The sequence below is a fragment of the Mesoplodon mirus genome, assembly GCF_964341445.2.
Source record: "Mesoplodon mirus genome assembly, chromosome: 2".
Lineage (NCBI taxonomy): Eukaryota > Metazoa > Chordata > Mammalia > Artiodactyla > Ziphiidae > Mesoplodon > Mesoplodon mirus.
Genome location: NC_138977.1, coordinates 213,170,192 through 213,190,948, shown reverse-complemented (window position 1 = coordinate 213,190,948; position 20,757 = coordinate 213,170,192). Strand labels below are relative to the sequence as shown.

At 38.3% G+C, this 20,757-nt stretch overlaps 1 protein-coding gene across 4 annotated transcripts in view; it reads right to left on the bottom strand.

Annotated features, from left to right (window-relative positions):
- VTI1A (vesicle transport through interaction with t-SNAREs 1A) overlaps positions 1 to 20,757 on the bottom strand; it is a 363,723-nt gene that overhangs the window by 158,338 nt on the left and 184,628 nt on the right. For 2 of the 4 annotated variants that reach the window (XM_082630425.1, XM_082630426.1), the window contains 2 exons: positions 1,181 to 1,251; positions 424 to 485 (listed from right to left, as the gene is read on the bottom strand). In XM_082630425.1, the coding sequence (XP_082486551.1) occupies positions 424 to 485; positions 1,181 to 1,251 (133 nt within the window). Of the gene's footprint in view, positions 1 to 412; positions 486 to 1,180; positions 1,252 to 20,757 lie in introns of all 4 variants that reach the window. The other 2 variants (XM_082630427.1, XM_082630428.1) reach the window with 1 other exon arrangement.

The window sequence follows — 20,757 nt, the reverse complement described above, 5'->3', positions numbered from 1 at the left end:
AAAAAAGAAATGAAAACAAAGCAACAGAGGGCAACGCTAATACCAAGTGTGCTCCTGGTGCTGCAGGCCACCATTCCCTCTACAGCAAGGAGGCTATCAAAATAGAAAATAAAATCAGTCTGCTCCTGCCATGGGGCCTTCCTCAGGCTATGAAAAAATACTTCATGTCTAACCCTAATTTTTTCCATAGCTTGAGGTAACCCCCCAAGCTCAAACCTTCTCTCTAATCTAAGTTACTCAGTGTGTGTCCCTGTCCAAACAAGAGTTAATATCAGTGCTCTGTCATTTCAAAAGGGTCTTGACACAGGGTACTAAGAGCAGAAGCTTGCATGCCTGGAACATGCCGGTTGCAACGAGATGAAAAATATACTTAAAAAAGAAGTAAGAGAGAGAGAGGAAGATAAGTCCCTACCTGGCTCTTACCTTCTCAACATCCCTGTCAGAACCCTGGAGCTTTTCCCCAAGTTAGCATCTGTTTCCCGAAGCTAGGAGGAGAAAAGCAGCATTAAAACAGAACAAAATGAAACTTCATGGAATTAGATTATTTTTAATCTAATCTGGCAAACAATAATTTTCTTTCATGATGGAAAATCCAATTCATAAAAAAATGTTTAAATACTTTAAAATACATTTTTGACACTTACATTATCTCTGAAAATTCTTAGATTTAGAAAATTACATATACTAGATAACCCCAGGAGCTTTAAATTGGATACTTGAACAGGATATAAAAGCAAATATCTCACAGGCTGACAAAGTTTAATTTATTTCTGGTAATTAATTAATATTTTCACCCTATGAATGCACACAGTCCTAGAGATATAAATGGAAGCAAAATGAATTGAGGGAAGATGAGATCAATATTTTTTAGCTTTAGCTCTGAAAGACCTGACATACCACAAAATCTTCCTCAGTGATCTTCTCCTTAGATATAACGCTAAATAAAATATCTACCTGGGGGCATTCTGGGATGGAGGCATAAAGAGTCAGCTTATTCCTTCTCCATCCCGCACTCCCTTCACCCCCACTCTATAGCCCTCTTTCACCCTAGCCATTTTTACACGTGCTTACACCAATGTAATTGTTACTGTCTATGCACATGCCCAAGACGTTTTACTTATTTATTTTTTTGTCTTTTCATTTACTGAATTTGTGAAAAGATTGTAGCACTTCTACTTACTCTTTCACGTGCTCTCTGTATCTTTTCTCTGTCATGACTGAGGTTTTCCAACATCTCCTGGCCAATTTGTTCTATGGACAAGAAAATTTGAGTTAGGAAAGATGACTTTGGGTGCAAATGAAAAAAAAAAAAACTTCAGAAGTACCAAAAGGACAACAGGCACAGAATTTACAGAATGCTCATGATCAATATAAAAAAACAACAGATTATTATGACCCCGACACCCTCCTAACCTAGCTCTTCCATAATCCACTTGAACTGCAATTTTATTCATTGGAAGAAAATATCTGTCCTAACTTTCTCACAAAATTTTTGTTATAGTCAAAAAAGATAACCTAACTAAAAATGTTTTGAAAGCTATAGGGTACCACACAAATGCACATAATTGTATAGTACGCAAGAATCAATACACTCAATGAATAATCACTGAGGCCCTACTCTGCGCCAGCAGTAGATGTTGGGGACATGGCCAGTGACCAAGATCAAGCCCTTCCACTCACAAACTCCCGAGCTAATAGAGATGATTTAGCAGTTAAAGGATAAATGTTACATTAGAGTTCATATTTCATGGCACATCAAAAAAAAAGGACTGTATATTCCTTTCATGATAGAAAAATCCAAATAATAAGAATTGCTTAAATACAATAACATAAATTATATTTTTGACACCTATACAAACTGAAAATTCTTCCTAGGATAGTACATTCCTAGTACATTATCTCCTCTCAGATTGACGTTAGTTTTTTTATTACTAACTCCATACAATTTATCCTTAAGGTAAAATGGGATAAGATATGTGGTTCCCAGTAAAGGCATCATAAAAATGGAAGATGACACCAATAATGGAGAAGTATGAAACAACTAGAGTTGCATTTTTCTTTCTTTGCATAACAATTGCAATATTCAATTTTGTCATACTATTAGGTATTACCATGACATTAAATTCCTTTAATCAATATAATATAGCAATTTTAGAGTGTCCTTGTCCCTGCGGTGAGCCACAGCTGCCTCCCACCTCTGCAGGAGACCCTCCAACACTAGCAAACAAGGAGGATATTTGCTCTAGCCTGGAGAAATCAGATAAGACTTCCTGGAGAAATTGGGATTAGGTCTGTAAGAAGAGGTGAAATTCATATAAGCGGTTAGGAAGAAAGACTAAAACATTTCAGACCTGGAAGAAACCTCCATCCTCAGGGGCTTGGAGAAGGCTCTCTTGGAACCGGTGTGGAGGGTGTGGCCTGAGCAGATTATCTGAATCCCAATGTTGCTCTGAATTTGTGTTCAAGATTCGAGAAGATTAGGATTGCTAAGGGTCTTGGCGCTCCAGCCGGGTGTCAGGCCAGAGCCTCTTCAGGACATTGGTCCACCAGAGACCTCCTGGCCCCATGTAATATCAAATGGCGAAAGCTCTCCCAGAGATCTGTATCTCAACACTAAGACCCAGCTCCACTCAACGACCAGCAAGCTACAGTGCTGGACACCCTATGCCAAACAACTAGCAAGATAGGAACACAACCCCAGCCATTAGCAGAGAGGCTGCCTAAAATCATAGTAAGGTCACAGACACCCCAAAACAACCACTGGATGTGGTCCTGCCACCAGAAAGACAAGATCCAGCCTCATCCACCAGAACACAGGCACCAGTCCCCTCTACCACGAAGCCTACACAACCCACTGAACCAACCTTACCCACTAGGAGCAGACACCAAAAACAACGGGGAGTATGAACCTGCAGCCTGCGAAAAGGAGACCCCAAACATCGTAAGTTAAGCAAAATGAGAAGACAGAGAAATACACAGCAGATGAAGGAGCGAGGTAAAAACCCACCAGACCAAACAAATGAAGAGGAAATAGGCAGTCTACCTGAAAAAGAATTCAGAGTAATGATAGTAAAGATGATCCAAAAGCTTGGAAATAGAATGAAGAAAATACAAGAAAGGTTTAACAAGGATCTAGAAGAACTAAAGAGCAAACAAACAATGAAGAACAACACAATAAAAGAAATTTAAAATTCTCTGGAAGGAATCAAGAGCAGAATAACTGAGGCAGAAGAAAGGATAAGTGACCTGGAAGATAAAATAGTGGAAATAACTACCGCAGAGCAGAATAAAGAAAAAAGAATGAAAAGTATTGAGGACAGTCTCAGAGACCTCTGGGACAACATTAAATGAACCAACATTCAAATTATAGGGGTCCCAGAAGAAGAAGAGGAAAAAAAGGGGACTGAGAAAATATTTGAAGAGATTACAGTTGAAAACTTCCCTAGTATGGGAAAGGAAATAGTTAATCAAGTCCAGGAAGTGCAGAGAGTCCCATACAGGATAAATCCAAGGAGAAACATGCCAAGACACATATTAATCAAACTATCAAAAATTAAATACAAAGAAAAAATATTAAAAGCAGCAAGGGAAAAGCAACAAATAACATACAAGGGAGTCCCCAAAAGGTTATCAGCTGATCTTTCAGCAGAAATTCTGCAAGCTAGAAGGGAGTGGCAGGACATACTTAAAGTGATGAAAGGGAAATACCTACAACCAAGATTACTCTACCTAACAAGGATCTCATTCAGATTCGATGGAGAAATTAAAACCTTTACAAAGAAGCAAAAGGTAAGAGAATTCAGCACCACCAAACCAGCTCTACAACAAATGCAAAGGAACTTCTCTAAGCAGGAAACACAAAAGAAGGAAAAGACCTACAATAACAAACCCAAAACTATTTAGAAAATGGTAAAAGGAACATACATATTGATAATTGCCTTAAATGTAAATGGATTAAATGCTCCCACCATAAGACACAGACTGGCTGAATGGATACAAAAACAAGACCCGTATATATGCTGTCTACGAGAGATCCACTTCAGACCTAGGGACACATACAGACTGAAAGCGATGGGATGGAAAAGATATTCCATGCAAATGGAAATCAAAAGAAAGCTGGAGTAGCATTTCTCATATCAGACAAAATAGACTTTAAAATTAAGACTATTATAAGAGACAAAGAAGGACACTACATAATGATCAAGGGATCAATCCAAGAAGAAGAAGATAAAACAACTGTAAATATTTATGCACCCAACACAGGAGCACCTCAATGTATAAGGCAAATGCTAACAGCCATAAAAGGGGAAATCAGGGCTTCCCTGGTGGCACAGTGGTTGAGAGTCCGCCTGCCAATGCAGGGGACACGGGTTTGTGCCCCAGTCTGGGAAGATCCCACATGCCGTGGAGCAGCCAGTCCCGTGAGCCATGGCTGCTGAGCCTGCGCGTCCGGAGCCTGTGCTCCGCAACGGGAGAGGCCACAACAGTGAGAGGCCCACGAACCGCAAAAAAAAAAAAAAAAAAAAAAAAGGGGGGGGAAATCAACAGTAACACAATCATAGTAGGGACTTTAACACCCCACTTTCACCGATGGACAGATCATCCAAAATGAAAATAAATAAGGAAACACAAGCTTCAAGTGATGCATTAAACAAGATGGACTTAATTGATATTTATAGGACATTTCATCCAAAAACAACAGAATAAACTCTTTTCTCAAGTGCTCATGGAACATTCTCAAGGATAGATCATATCTTGGGTCATAAATCAAGCCTTGGTAAATTTAAGAAAATTGAAATCATATCAAGTACAGGAGCTGTAAGTCACTCCCTCAATCTCTTTGCCTCCTGGAAAATATCTTAGCATCCAAAGTACTAACCCCATCTGGCAAAAGAAGAGATATTGGCAAGAGTGCATATATGTCCTGGTCTTAACAGGCAAATACCATGCATTTGTTGGAAACAGAATTCTTTTTTAATTACTTATTTGCTACTTTCCATTTTAACGCTCCACTAAAGAAAATTCCAGGCCAAACACATTAGAAATGTTTATACTTGTAGAATGAAAAAAGTTACATACAGTTTTTTCATTATGTGTTCTCCTACCCCAATCAAAACAAAAGAAGGCAACAAATTAAGAGGGGATTATTTTATGATCATTGTCAATAACCTGCATTGCATGCATGATTTCAAAATTTTTCTATTAGGTAAAAATAATCATAAATTCTAAATTTTGATTGCTTTAATAATGTCCAGTTAAATAAAATAGTACAAATATCATTGAAAAAAAAAGAGGGGATTATTTTTAAAATAGACTATTTTTGGACAGAATAGACATTTAGGGATTATTTCATTAAAAAAATTAACATTGTTAAGATTTATTTTTCTTGAACAACTAAGGTGTAAGCACTCACCAACAACACCAATAAAGAAAGAATATAAGATCACAGGCATATACCAATGCAGATGTGATATACTGAGTTTAGAGCTTTCAGTTCTTCAAACTTCCCTAATACCTTTAGAGTGGGAAGAGCCATACTGCCTCTATCGAAATAATTTGAGAAATCATAAATTTTATAAACATTGTACTTGTTGACTGTGAGGATGTTTTTGAGATTAAGAAACAATGGGAAGCATAAAAGAACATAAAAACTGATGCTATATGCTGGAATTCTACATGTCACAGCATGATAAATGAATTCCTGGAAAGAAAAGTTTCTTCCTGCATTTCTTCTATCCTTTTCACAGGGGTCTTGGGAATCAGTGTGGAAGTACAGCATTCAAGCTTATAAAGTGAGCTTTTGTTTTCACAATTACCCAGAATGAATCATCATATCCTTGATCTAAGGCCCCTTTTACTGGGTCACAAACTGCAAAACGGGTTTCCTCTCCTTTTCAATATATTTTACAGGGGGTGGCGGATAATACAATAGGTATTCAACACTTTGCTGCCCCATAAAGTTATGCAGAAGAACCAGGGAACTACAAATCTAGCAAAATACTTCCTGAAGGACTGGACTGGCATCACAAAAGGTAAGACTTATTTTGAGGAGCTTCTACCACTAAATCATTTCTCTCCATTCATAAAATAATAATGCCACCTGAATAATCATAAGACTGATGTGAATGAACTTAATTTTAAAAAAATTGTTGTATTTGTATTTTGGAGATGAACAGACTAAAATATTTTCTATCAGAAGGCAGAACTGATGAAAGTTCACATCATGGTATAATATAAACATGGCTGAAAGGAGGGAGCCTCAAATATAATTCATCAGAAAATGTTCTATTTGATAAATACAAAATATTAAAAAAGATTTTAGCCATTATGCTATAAAGCTATAAAGCAGAAAAGAATAATCATTCCTTTGCACACTTATATTTAACTTTCTTTTTACAAACTTTATTAAGGATGTGATTTCCAGCAAATTATTTAAAAAGTGAAGACATCTAGTCAAGTCTTCTTTAAAGAACTAAGAGAAGGTAAGATGATTTTCTGGCACTCAAAAACTTCTTAGAGATTTTAGCAGCAGGTAAAAGGCATTCACAGCTATCCAGCTATTCTTTGTATATGGGGACTTCTGTGAAGTGTGGAGTGAACAGAAATACTTAATAGAGGTATTTTTGAAGCATGTGTTTTCATACATATATTGCAGAACACCAACTAGACAGATGCAAAACACCAAGTGATATTCCTAACAATTTGGAGTACTGAATTTTGGACATGGCTCAAGAAATTCTGGCTACTGAGTCTAATAAAAGTAAAAAGTTATTGCTTTGGGAGAGCAAAGTAGCTCACGTATAGCTTTCTCAGGAGGGAGCTGCTCAGAGTGTGACTGGATCAGCCATTCTTTGGCATTTAGCACACCTTCCTGGGCACTGACCTGGGCATCATGCCCTGAGGGGGTAGGTTATCCTCAGTATTGATGCTACTGAGACATGAAGAGTTTTTTGAATTCCCGATCCATGGACAGGTGGGGAAATGGAAAAGACAGTTCTTTTACCATCTTTCATTATTTCACAATTCAAGGCATGTAAAGAACTTCTGCTTCCAATTCAGATGTAGAAAGATACAAATGACCACACTTACAGAAATAAGAAAAACCCAGACAAAATAATTACCATTCTTTTCTGGGAGATATCTAGTATATACAAAGAAGCTCTGATGGATTCTAGAGAGAAACAAGCATTTCATTTGTGAGCAAAGAGCTGTGGCAACATTCATACCTACGACCTGGTCTGAGTACAGGCCTCCCATTGAGAGACTTTTCAGGGATAAGGAGAAATCAGTCAAACATCGTCTGAAAAATATAGGCTTACAGAACAGAATGGGATCTGGATGAGCTCTAAACACAAAAGCAGATGGCTTGGTTTGATAATTCTCCTCCAATCTCCAAATTTGCCATAGAAGAGGCAGTGGAGAAGGGGCTGGTTAGTAAAGAGAAACCTCATATTCCTACATATTCTTGTGGTGCTTGCATTCTGAGACCCTGTCAGAGTTAAGTCCAAACATGAACCAAGAATCCAGAAAACTGGAGATGGACCCACTCTCAGATCAAATACTGATAAGATTTTTCTTAAAAGGCAGCATAGACACAGGTTGGGGTACACTAATCTCAGATGAATCCAATCTAATTAGAGATTCAGCCCAGCACCAGCTCAACTTAATTTTGGGAAGAATCTGATCAGTCCATTAATCAAATACAAAATAGAATAAAATGCTTCCAAAGGAAAATAAATTCAAAATGTTTGTATTTCAGATTCTACTGTTTTTGTCTTTACACTATGTCAAGAATACTATTACAAGACATGCAAAAAAGCAGGGGAAAAAAGAGAATGATGAATTAAAAACATGGTTTATGAATGTAGACCAACAAATGACTTAGTCATTAAAGTTAACAGATAAAGAGTTTTAAAATAACTTTTATAAGTATGCTAAAGAATTTAAATGAAAAGGTAAATATAATGGTGAAGAGATGGGCTTTTCAGGAAAGAAATGGAAACTCTAAAAGGGAACTGAATGAAACTCTAGAATGGAAAAATACAGCATCTGAAATCAATTCACTGGATGGACCAAAGAGAATATCTTTCACTATACAGGAAGGATCACTGAACTTGAAGACAGGTTAATAGAAATTATACAGTCTGAAGGAGGGAAAGAAGTTTTTTGTGGGGGAGGGGGAAGAACATAGCAACAATAATCTGTGAGATAACAACTAGTTGTCTTACATACGTGCAATTAGATTCCCAGAAAAGAGAGTCTCAGGGACAAACAATGGAATGGAACAAATATTTGAAGAAATAACAGCAAAGACTTTTCAAATTTTATTTTAAAGAAAAGTCATCCCACAGATCAAAGAAGTTCAACAAGCTCTGAGCAAGATAAATACAAAGAAAACCACACCAAGTACATTATAGTCAAATTTCTGAAAACTAAAGGTAAATAAAAAATCTTAAAAGCAGCCAGGGGGCCTCCCTGGTGGCGCAGTGGTTGAGAGTCCGCCTGCCGATGCAGGGGATGCGGGTTCGTGCCCCGGTCTGGGAGGATCCCATATGCCGCGGAGCGGCTGGGCCCGTGAGCCATGGCCGCTGGGCCTGCGCGTCCGGAGCCTGTGCTCCGCAACGGGAGAGGCCACAACAGTGAGAGGCCCGCATACCGCAAAAAGAAAAAAAAAAAAAGCAGCCAGGGATTGGGGGGCAAGACACATTACATTCTGGAAAGCAATAAGACTGAGGATTGAATTTTCATCAGAAACAACACAAGAGGGAAATGGAACAATATCCCAAAGTGCTGGGGGAAGAAAAAAGGTCACCCTGGTATTCCATATCTGGCGAAAAATACCTTAAACATAAAAGTGAAATAGAGATAATTTTACATAATTGAAAAATGAGAGGATTATCCAGCAAAACTGAGTTACAAGAAATGCTAAAGGAAATTCTTCAGGCTGAAGAGAAACGATACTATATGGAAATGTGCATTACAGAATTTAGACCCATGTAAAGAAAAATAGTAACAACATATGTAGAGTAAAATATAAGAAAATCATAGCACAAAAGATGAAGAGGAAGTAAATAGAAGTATGCTGTTGACAGGTTTTAAGTTATATTTGAAGTAGCATAATATTTATTTGAGGTAGACTGTGATAAGTTAGGGATGAAAATTGTAATCCTTGAGCCTCTCTGTCCAATATGGCACTTGCTGGCCACATGAGGCTTTTCAAATTAATTATTTAAAATAATATAAAATTTAAAATTCAGTGTTGGTAGGACCAGTCACATTTCAAAGGCTCAGTAACCACAAATGGCTAATGTTACTGTATTGGAGAATACAGAAATACCATCCTAAAAGGATCTCCAAGTTCCCTTTGTCTTTTTTTTTTTTTTTTTTTTTTTTATTTTTGCGGTATGCGGGCCTCTCACTGTTGTGGCCTCCCCCGTTGCGGAGCACAGGCTCCGGACGCGCAGGCCCAGCGGCCATGGCTCACGGGCCCAGCCGCTCCGCGGCATATGGGATCCTCCCAGACCGGGGCACGAACCCGTATCCCCTGCATCGGCAGGCGGACTCTCAACCACTGCGCCACCAGGGAGGCCCTCCCTTTGTCTTTAATACCCACTAAAAAGAAATACAGACATACTCATTTGTGGTTTGATTTTGGTAAAACACTTCCCTTCTCTGGGCCTCAGTTTCCTTAAACGTAAAATGACAGTTTTGGACTAGATAAATCTCTAGTGCCCCTACTGGACTCAATGATGCTATAAAATCTTAATGCCTCTTTTTCTCTATGGAGCATTTAAGCAAACTAGAGCACAAGGGCCAAATCAGACCCACAAAAGTATTCCACCCTCCTCCCGCCCCTCCCCTAAGACAATGTTGAAGAAATAACAAATAACTCAAACTTAAATGCTTTTAAGCGGGTCATATCCTCTCAGCATACCCAAGTCTACAACTGGACTGTTTCATGTCGTAGCCTGCTTGGCCTCTGAGGACATTTGCATTTACTATGTAGTATAAAATATTTACAAGCACTTTGATGATGACATTACTACAGAAATAATTATACATTTATGTAAACTGAAAGTAAACTTATGTATTCTTAGTAGTAATATAGCAAAAGGATGTACAGAGCCTCAGGTTTCTTTCTTTCTTTCTTTCTTTCTTTTTTAAAAAGCAGTTATGACTTAACACTACTTCCTCAGCAGGTATGTATTCTATTTTGCTTTAGGATGATCAAATCTATCATTAAGCAATTAAGCAAATCATCAGCACTACTTTCATCAAAGTCATAGTAGCAGAACCTCCCCTTAGTTACCTGGTTTGCTGCAGATAATTAACAAACACTATTCCCAGAGCCCTCAGACATCAGTCAATGAAGCTGTGCTACCCATAATGATGCTCTGGAATGAGCAGGTACTATGTAAATTGAGGTTGTTAAACGAAAGGAACCATGTTAATTACAGCTCCATTCAGAAATGAGAATGAATCTGTTCTATTCTGTGAAACAAGACCAGAGCGGCAGGAAGGACATCCCTTTTTCACAATTCAATAAAGAATGTTAAAGCCAGGAGATCAAGCAGCAGAAAACCTGAATGGGAAAAACTGTCAAAACACATTCCAAAGGCTCGCTTGTGGAATTTACCAAACATGTATTTACTTAACAGACAAGGGAGACGGGGGTCAGCAGCATCTGGGTTGAATGAATGACTCATTCTAAAAAAACAAAAAGGGTTGTAAACTATTGACAAGTGACTAGAAAGTAATTAGAAAGCCTTTCTGAAATCATTATGGGCAGAGTTAATCACTCTCTGTACTCTTTGTGAACTATACACATTTCTATCACTGAATGTATAACATTCTAATTATCTGCTTATTCAGAAGTCACTATTGGGAGAACCACAGGACCTATAATGGCTGGCAAACATGTTATCCTTTTCTGAAACACTATTTTAAGTATTTCTGAATTGGTTTGCAACAAAATTTTTTTAAACAGGGTATTTCATATAAAAAGCTGGACATCTAGCCTCTTTTGAAATGTGGAATATAGAGCAATTCTGAGTCCCCATTTCTGCACGGTAAGCACAGGCTGCAGCTGAATTACAGTTGCTCTCTTTAGAAAAGCCAGGTCATATGGAGGCTGCCACCTACCTTCCTGACCTGTTTCGTTCATTTATGTTCTTGTTTTGCTGTTGTAGGATCTGCTTGTGACCCAACACAGCCAAAAAATAAAATAAAATAATAATAGCAAAGCCAAATAAATGTCTTTAAAAATGTTTTTAAAATTTAATGTTCCATTATATGGATATACCACATTTTGTTTATCCATTCATCCACCGATGGATATTTTGGTTGTTTCTACTCCTTGGCTATTGTGAATAGTGCTTCTATGAACATCCATATACGAGTACTTATTTAAATATCTATTTTCGGTTCTTTTGGGTATGTGCCTAGGAGTAGAATCCCTGGATCATATGGTAATTCTGTGCTTAACCTTTTGAGGAACTGCAAAACTTGTTTCCCACAGTGGCTATCCACTTTACATTCCCACCAGCAATGTGGGAATGTTCCAGTTCCTCCTTGGCCACATTTGTTATTCTCCATTTTAAAAATTATAGTCATCCTAGGAGGTGTGAAGTAATATCCCACTGTTTTGTTTTTTTTTAATGTGTTTATTTATTTTTGGCTGCATTGGGTCTTCATTGCTGTGCGTGGGCTTTCTCTAGTTGCGGCGAGCGAGGGCTACTCTTCGTTGTGGTGCATGGGCTGCTCACTGCAGTGGCTTCTCTTGTTGCAGAGCACGGGCTCTAGGCGTGCAAGCTTCAGTAGTTGTGGCACGTGGGCTCAGTAGTTGTGGCTCGTGGGCTCTAGAGCACAGGCTCTAGAGCAACTAAGCACGGGCTTAGTTGCTCTGCAGCATGTGGGTTCTTCCCCAACCAGGGCTTGAACCTGTTTCCCCCGCATTGGTAGGCAGATTCCTAACCACTGTGCCACCAGGGAAGTCCCTCTCACTGTGGATTTGCATTTCCCTAATGTCTAATGATGTTGAGCATCTTTTCATGTGCCTGTTGGTCATCTGTATATCTTCTTTAGAGAAATGTCTGTTCAAGCCCTTTGTCCATTTTTAAATTGGTTTGTCTTTTTGTTGTTGAGTTGTAAGAGTTCTTTATATATTCTGGATACTAGACCCTTATCAGATATGTAATGTGTAAATATATTCTTTCATTTTGTAGGTTGTCTTTTCACTCTCTTGATAGCAACTTTTGATGTACAAAAGTTAACTTCAATGAAGTCCAATATATCTATTTTTTTCTTTTGTTGTTTGTGTTTTTAGTGTCATATTTAAAACTCCATTGCCAAATCCAGACCGCAAAGATTTATCCTTATGTTTTCTTCTAAGAGTTTTGTGGTTTTAGTTCTTACACATAGGTTTTGATCCATTTTGATTTAATTTTTGTTTATGGTGTAAGGAAGGAGGCTTTGTACACAATACTTTTGACTCACACAAAACATTTAGAATTCCTCCGGAAGGAGTTACCTTCTTCTTATACATCTTATACATTAACAACAACAACAAAATCTAATTTATATAAAGATATACTGTATAACACAGGGAATATAGCCAATATTTTATAATAATTATAAATGGAATATAACCTTTAAAAATTGTGAATCACGATGTTGTACATCTGAAACTTATATTGTACATCAACTGTACCTCAAAAAAAGTTTTTTTATAAAGAAATAAAGTTTAGAAATAAAAATTCAGAGTGATAAAATAAGTCAGTTTAATTTTTCAACAAAATGTCACTCTTGCTATCCATATGTCTAGTCCAAGAGCAAAGTCAACAAATATATGCCATACTTGCTGCCACTCTTAATCCCAAACACCTGGCGGATATCATTAATCCATCACATTGCCCCTGAACATGCCTTGCACATAACCCCCTCCTCACAATGCTCCAGGCAATCAGCTCCAATTGATCAGGGTTAGTACAGGGGATAAGACCGATCTGCTATCCTGGATCTACAGCACTGGGGTCTTTTTTCAATTGATGACAGAGAACATCCACTTTTCAGCTTTCAGCCAGTGCTCTCATTCTTGAATTTTCTGCCATCTATTTCCTTCAAAAGGCTGAGTGAGATGACTGAAAATGTGAAGGGGATAGTCAATGGCAAAGGTTCTCATCTGGTCTTGTGCTTCCTTGGTTTTGGTCTAGACACATTTATGGCACTTTTAATAGATGGGGTTGTGTAGACCTCATTCTAGGTTGACTAAATTAGAATCCTTGGAGGTGGGGTTTAGACATGTATGTTCTTAAAATTTTCTATAAGTCATGCTAAACTCTTTGTTACCTGGTCTTCATTCTTCAACACCCTCTAGTACTACATATCTGGCTCCACTACAGAACTTTACGCCTTTTAACACTGGGTCTTTGGTACTCATAAGATCGACTTAAGAAATTAAAAAACAAAGAATATTTCTACCCTTTTTTAGTCAAGCTGATTTCAAGGACAGGATTCACCCCATTTCTTAGTTTGTCTTATTCAGAGACCACCACCACACTTCCTCCCCTTCCTGATTAAAAAATGTATTTTTTGACCATTCAGGAAATAATTCATTTTGTACTGCTGAACAATGTAAGCTATGTAATCCAACATATTTTCTTCTTTGGCTTGAATCCTGGAAGCTCTGGGTGAGTTTAATCCTTAATTATTGTAGCACTGCTCTAGGATTTCTTTATACATCAACCCCCAACCCAATCAATCTCCCCTTTACTTCTTGGCTTCTGTCTTTGGTCCTGGGTTAAGTTTTCTACTCTTGATATACCTACCTGACCTTTTAATGTCAAGCGCTTCTTTTTGCAGAAGTAGATGGAGCATAGATCAATCAGTAAACAAAAGTAAGTCAGGCTCTTAAACACAGCTTCTTGGACCCTACAACAACACTTTCTAATTCAGTCGGTCTGGGGTGGGGCCCAGGAAGCGGCATTTCTAACAAGTTCCCAGATGATGCTGATGTTGCTGGTTCCCTGGGACTACGCTTTGCAAACCACTGTTCTAGAGTAGGGATGGGCAAACTAGGGCCTTTGAGCCAATACAGCCCGTGGCCTGTTTTTGTAAATAAAGTTTAACTGAAACATATACAAACACACACAAGTAAGCCAGAGCAATCTCCAGAGGACTCTAAAATGGAAGGGGGAGAATTTACACTATATCATGAAGCAGACAAAAAGATGGAGACACTGTATTCCTGAATAACTCAAAAGCAGAAGGAACCTTCATTTTAGACACAGACATTTTGAGAGGTAGAAATTAATGAAACTCAAGACAAGGGAGTTAGTGAACAAGTGGAGAAAAGCATAACAAAAAAAGGATGGAGAGTTTTATGGTATATTCTAGCAGAGTTTTAAGGTGATGTGACCTTAGTATTTTTTTTTAACTTGAGATGTATAGGTGATAAAAGATCCAAACTGAGCCCAAATTATTGTTTTCCTTAAAAAAAAAAGAAAGATATGAAGGAGCTAAAGATTTCCTAATATTTATGCTGTTCTTCTGACATTAAAGAAAAGGCTAAATAAATATGGATTTTGATAATCTAGCTCATCAGATGGCAACTGCTGGTCAATGTCAGGTGAAGGACAGTGAAGAATTATTCAGTTTTGCAAACTGAAATATCAGTCTGACCTTAGAAGGATAGTACATAACAAAATGTGCACTTAGAGACTTCTTTTAGTAAAACTCCTGAAAAAATAGTTTACTATTGTTTGCCTTTCTTAGCAAGCACTATGACATTGGGAGTTTCTAAAATACAGAATAAAACAAAGCTACTATTGTTTCTAATACAATAGAAAATTTATTAGACTTCATCGGCAAGGCCGTATATTGAACTTATTAGCGTAATTCTAAGAAGAATTTTTAATTACATCTCAATGGGCTCCATTAGGGAACCACTAAAATTGAGTCTTTTACCAAACTTCCATGTAAGAGTATTAACAAGTTGAGATGGGACTTTTTTTGAGGAAAAAAGCCATGTAGGCTTAAACCCTTGGCGATAAAAAAATGACTTCATTCATTCAATATATATCCAGCAAAAGTTTATTGCTTACAGGCTGTGTATAAAATACTGCAATAAATGTTTCCATCCAGGGAAGGTTTTTTCTTTTTTTAATTTTGGGCTACTATTTATTGACTACTTCACTGTATGCCAGCCACTGTGCTAAGCACTTGACAGATACTGCATTTAATCTTCACAACCACCATATGAAGTAGACTATTATTAACCCCTTCTAAAGACAATCTGAGGCTCAGAGAGGCTAGGGAATTTGCCCAAGGTTGGCCAGTATTCAAAACCCACATCTGATTGATCCCCAAGCCAATGGTTATGGCCACTGGCACATACTGTGCTTTCACCAGCCTATAAATGGCCAACATCACAGGCACTCTGGCCAAGCAATTTGGAGCAACACTTTGGATAAACACACAAGAAGAAAGGAAGCTAGGGCTTCCCTGGTGGCGCAGTGGTTGAGAGTCCGCCTGCCGATGCAGGGGACACGGGTTTGTGCCCCGGTCTGGGAAGATCCCACATGCCACGGAGCGGCTGGGCCTGTGAGCCATGGCCGCTGAGCCTGCGCGTCCGGAGCCTGTGCTCCGCAACGGGAGAGGCCACAACGGTGAGAGGCCCGCGTACCGCAAAAAAAAAAAAAAAAAAAGGAAGCTAGACATTTTATGACTTTTCCAATGTCATAAATCAAATACAAGGATGAGAGTATAAGGCGAAATTAAAAAAAAATTAAAAATGACTCCTTCTACTTGAAAGAAAAGCAAGATGAGTTTTCTAAGGCCCAAGAACCTCACATCCTATGGTCTACTTCCCAGGCCCAGCTGGCCTGTTTGTCCAACTCTTTCTTCTACCCTCAAATCCAGAGTTCCCAGCTCCTCTCCAGGATTTTGTGCATTTTGTTTTTTTGTGAGACATGCAGTGACTGCACACTCGCTGAGACAACACTAACTGCCAATGTAAAGACCACTCATTTCTGAGAACTGAATTATGTCTATGGTCTGTTTTTACCACCCATCTATCTGCACTGCTTTGTGAGTATCTTCACGGAGTCTCTCACGGGGGGACAGGTTTTGATTTCGCTGAGGGCTTGTCTGTACGGAAGTTCAGATGTTGTTCTAAGCAAGCCTTGGCTCAACCACATTCCCCATCCCCTTCATACCATCTTTGATTCACAGGGTTGGTGAGGTTCTTTCTCATCTGAAGCAAAAAAATCCCCATCACTACAGAATTCTCAACATTCTCCTACACACCACTGCAAACATCCTGTGAGGTGTCATGGCAATTTCTAAATGGTCAGAAATCAGAGGACTGTGCTCTTTTTCCATTCCTGGCTGAGGCCAGTGTTCTAAGGAAGTTTCAGGAAATATACCAAATAATAGCCCAACTGCTAACAATTTTCCTTGGATAAAGCAGGAATGGATAAAATGGGCTTTCCCAGCTTTCTGTTTCAACCTTTTCTTTCTTGGAGGGACCATCCTTGGAAGTGGGAAGCCCAAAGTCCATTCAGTTTTTTCCTTGAAATACCAAAAGTGTACTCTCAAACAATTTGAATGTGAACATTTGAACATATGTTCAATATGAAGAGAAGAAACAATCACCTCTTCAAATCAAAGAAAAGATTTACAAAATAAAGATCAGGAAAAAGGCTTATTTACCCTATCACAGCAATAAGTCATATAAACAAAGGTTTACAGCCATATTCGAATTGACAGAGACGAGACTTGCAGAGGATCATAAGCATGCATCTGAAATGTCTTCTAGAAGAGGACGTCTTGTGCATCTGTATCCTCCCCATAGTGTCCAGCATGTTGCAGAGCCCATAGCAGGCACTTAATAAATATCCTATGTGATGTAATGTCATAAGCCACTTCAAATTATTGGTATCAGGTCAGTTTTGGGGCCTGATATGCCTTGAGAACCCAGATGATGCCAAAACATAATAAAACTTCTTTTTTCATGCAAACAGAAAGCTGGTGAACAGCTCAGCAACCTAGAAACTAACTGCGGAGCACTCTTTGAATACGAATTAGCAGTGGGTAATGGCAGCATATTTATGAGGTCTCTTGCCAGGTCCTTTCCTCCTGTGAATGCTGTATAATTCATTGCGCGCGCCCTGACCCCAGTGCGCTCCTGTTCTGACAAATCATACTTGATTAAGACAAATCTTTATTAGTTAGCGAGTCCACTTCCCCATTTATCACTGGCAAATCCCATTCTCCTCTTCAGGTGCAGGAAAAGTGACTGAAACCTTAACAAAAACACACACCCAAACATCTAAATACAAAGAAAAGATGTGTAATACACCGCAAGTAATACCAGAAGGCTCAGAATTTTAATAGATGATTAAACAAATTATTTAATAGGTATATATTATACCCACTGACAAACTCAAACCCACTACACATTGCACCCAGGCTGAGGAATTGTTAACTAGGAATTTTTGTCTACTCCTGAACTCTTGTTTGAAAACAAAATGCCATATTTAAAAACTGTATTATAAATGTGGAGACTCAAAATAGTGAAAAAAAAAAAGATTGCTGAGTAGAGAGAATGTTTAAGGTTCCTACCAAAAGAATAACAACAAATCTTTTAAAAAGTGAGACAGAATAAGGTAGAATGAATTCAAATTATTCTTGATCCTTTAGTACCATAGGAAAATGCATCTCTTTTTGAACTGTCTGCAATGTTTTCATGAATTTCAATGTTGGTTTTACCCTAAAGATGATTTAATGTATTTATAGTGGGTGATACTCATTGTAGAGTCTGATGCACTGAGCCTGGTACCAGAACTGTTCTCAGAAACCTGAAGATGAGGTCATCGATAACAAAGAAGCATGCTGAGTCCTGGGCTTGCCACTGAGCATAATAAATAGCATCTTCTGACAGTTTTCAAAAATTCTCTAGTTTCATGGAGGTAGAAGTTGGCACAAACGTTAGCTCCCTCTCCTTAGTGAGAGTAAGGGAGAGAGAGACAGTAAGACAGAATGAGAATGAATATGGTTTGAGCTGATTTTCATTTCCCACATTTTTACTCTTAAACCTTGATTCCAATGGAGGAGGAACATCTTTTTACCTTTTTCAGAAAAAGCTACTGTAATTGTCAGTCCAGATGTATAATTGATGTGTAATTTATACATAGATTATCTCATTGTTCCCTTTAAAAACAAGGCAGGGACAATCTGTAATACAGGAATTCTTTCACAAAAGACTTTTATGTGAGAGCCTAAACATCCTGCACTAATGATAAACAAATCTATACATAACTTATGGGGGAAGCCCACTTTTAGTCTTGACAACTTTAATGAAATGCCAGTTAACACTACATAGTATGCATACTATATTTTACCTTATTGATATCCTTAAGTGTTAAATGGAAAGTAACATTCAAAAATATTTTGCATGTTGGGGCTGTCTTATATTTGCCCAAATCTCCCATTTAGAAAATGTGGATGCGTCTTGAGAAATAAGGTCAGAGCTTGGTACAAGAGACTTCAAAAGAACACCTAGTGCAGTGGGAAATAGTGTGTTGATGATTTTATAAGCAGACTGGCTCTGATTACATCTATGGACTCAGAAGGGATCACACCTAAAAAATCCCTCCCCACTCTACAGGTCTTTCATCACGATCTCAAGGCACTGAACAGTTATTCCAAAAGTGAACACTGCCACGGTCCCTTTGGAGAACCTTTATTTCAGTTGGGAGAGGGCTGGACAGTTAAGTAGTTTACAATAAGCCCACAGAAGTGAAGGAAAAGTTTTGCAGTCACTTTCATTTGTCCATGGATTTTTTACCCAGTTTTTCTTTGGAAATCCTGATGAAAATCAACTCTCCCAGAGAGGTTCAACAACTTACCCATGGAGACAAATTTTACATCAGAGGTAAAATCAGAATTCAATTCAATAAACATTATGGAGAGCCAATGATGTGGCAGGCACTGTAAAGATACAAAGAAGAATAACGCATGTTCCCAACACGTAGCAGCTCATATTGAAGTGGGGCAGAATGATGTGAAAATCACCACCACTACAACATAAAACACTGTAGCAGTTCTAAATAGAGAAACGTGCCAAATGTGTTGGATCAACCAACGTACAAACATGGTACCTGCCAAGACGATGAACCGATTTATTCATCGTCTTGGTAGGTCTCCAGGAGTCCCCATGCCATGCCTTCCACCACAGGCCTCTGGCCCCCACACTCATAATCATCTGCGATACAACGATGCGGCTATCTTCTGATGTCCTTTAAAAACTGAGTGTCTATCAACAACCTAACTGTAACAGATACTCTACTGTGCAACTCGCATCTCTTTCCAAATCTTAGAAGACAAAGGTAAAGACCTATGGAAACAATGCTTCCTAATTTTTTTCGCTATAGCTTTAGAATGGACGTAATGCTGACCTGAAACTAACTGTAAAGAATAAATATTTAAAACAATGGGATGATGGGTAGTCAGATAATCTACAAGAAAGGTTTTATTTCTAGCAGTACTTGCAGGTAAAAATGTTGAAAGGTACCTGGTCCAGCGACTCCTGCTTATAAAGGTATTCTCATCCAGTGGCACATAAATCAAACTGGATGATAAGAAGAGAGTATTCTCTTCTGTCTAACCACTCCCCATATCTGGCCTCAGGTAACCAAGAGGCTATCTATTGTTACTTGGTATTGTTTATTTTCTTACATAATGCCTGGCACGTAACAGATCTTTAATAATACTTCCTGGATGGATGGATGGATGGATGGATAAATGAATGGTGGGAAGATCCAGAGAAAAAAAGGAAGGTAAAGAAAAGTAAAAGGCGAGAACATTGAAAGTGAGAAAGGCTAAAAGGGTAAAGGTGGTAAAGAGACTTATTTAGAGAGCTAGACACTGATCACTAGAACTCTACAGTCAGCAGAGGTTTAGAAGTGTTTTACTCCACTCAGGGGTGGATTAGATCATCTGGAGAAAAGACATTTTCTAAATGGCATATACGGCAGAGCTTGGGTTAGAATCCAGACTTCTCAACTCTTCATTTCATACGCTATGTAACACATAATACACAAGCAGGAAGTTCCAGACCATGTAATCAGTGTGGACTCCTTCTTATTAGAGTCAACGAATGGCCCTAGGGCATGGCTCCTTAAAATAGCCCTATCACTTCCGCAATCATGGGTGAAATGCTAGGGAGGCAGATTTCCACCAAGGAGAATGCCACACAGCACTGCTCTAACTCATCATTTTAGTGATGCTATCTGAAACTAGTCAGAAATACCAAATATATACCCATTTGTACCCTATAATGAATAACTGGGTCAAGACAGGTGGCAGAAGGGAGAGGAAATGTGCTTCTTCTTTATAGTTCATTTATTTAGATCTTATTTAATTTGGGGAAAATAATTCATATAGGTTACATACTCAGCTATTGTCAACTGATTTCTCATTCATCCAACAGTTACTGAGTGCTTACTATGTGTACCAAGCATGGGGATAAAAACACAAATATGGCATCAGATGATCATAATGAGCTATTTGGCAAATAATGGTTCTTTGAGAGTGAAAGTTAGAAACATTTTATGCTATAAAATTCACTTGATGAACATTTTGAGGTTACTTCCTCATCTACACATTTTAATGAAATTCTTTCATATTATGAGTGCTTTCAACTTGCAAACACATTCCTAGAAAGCAAAATAAATATCAAGTAATTGTACTGTTCTG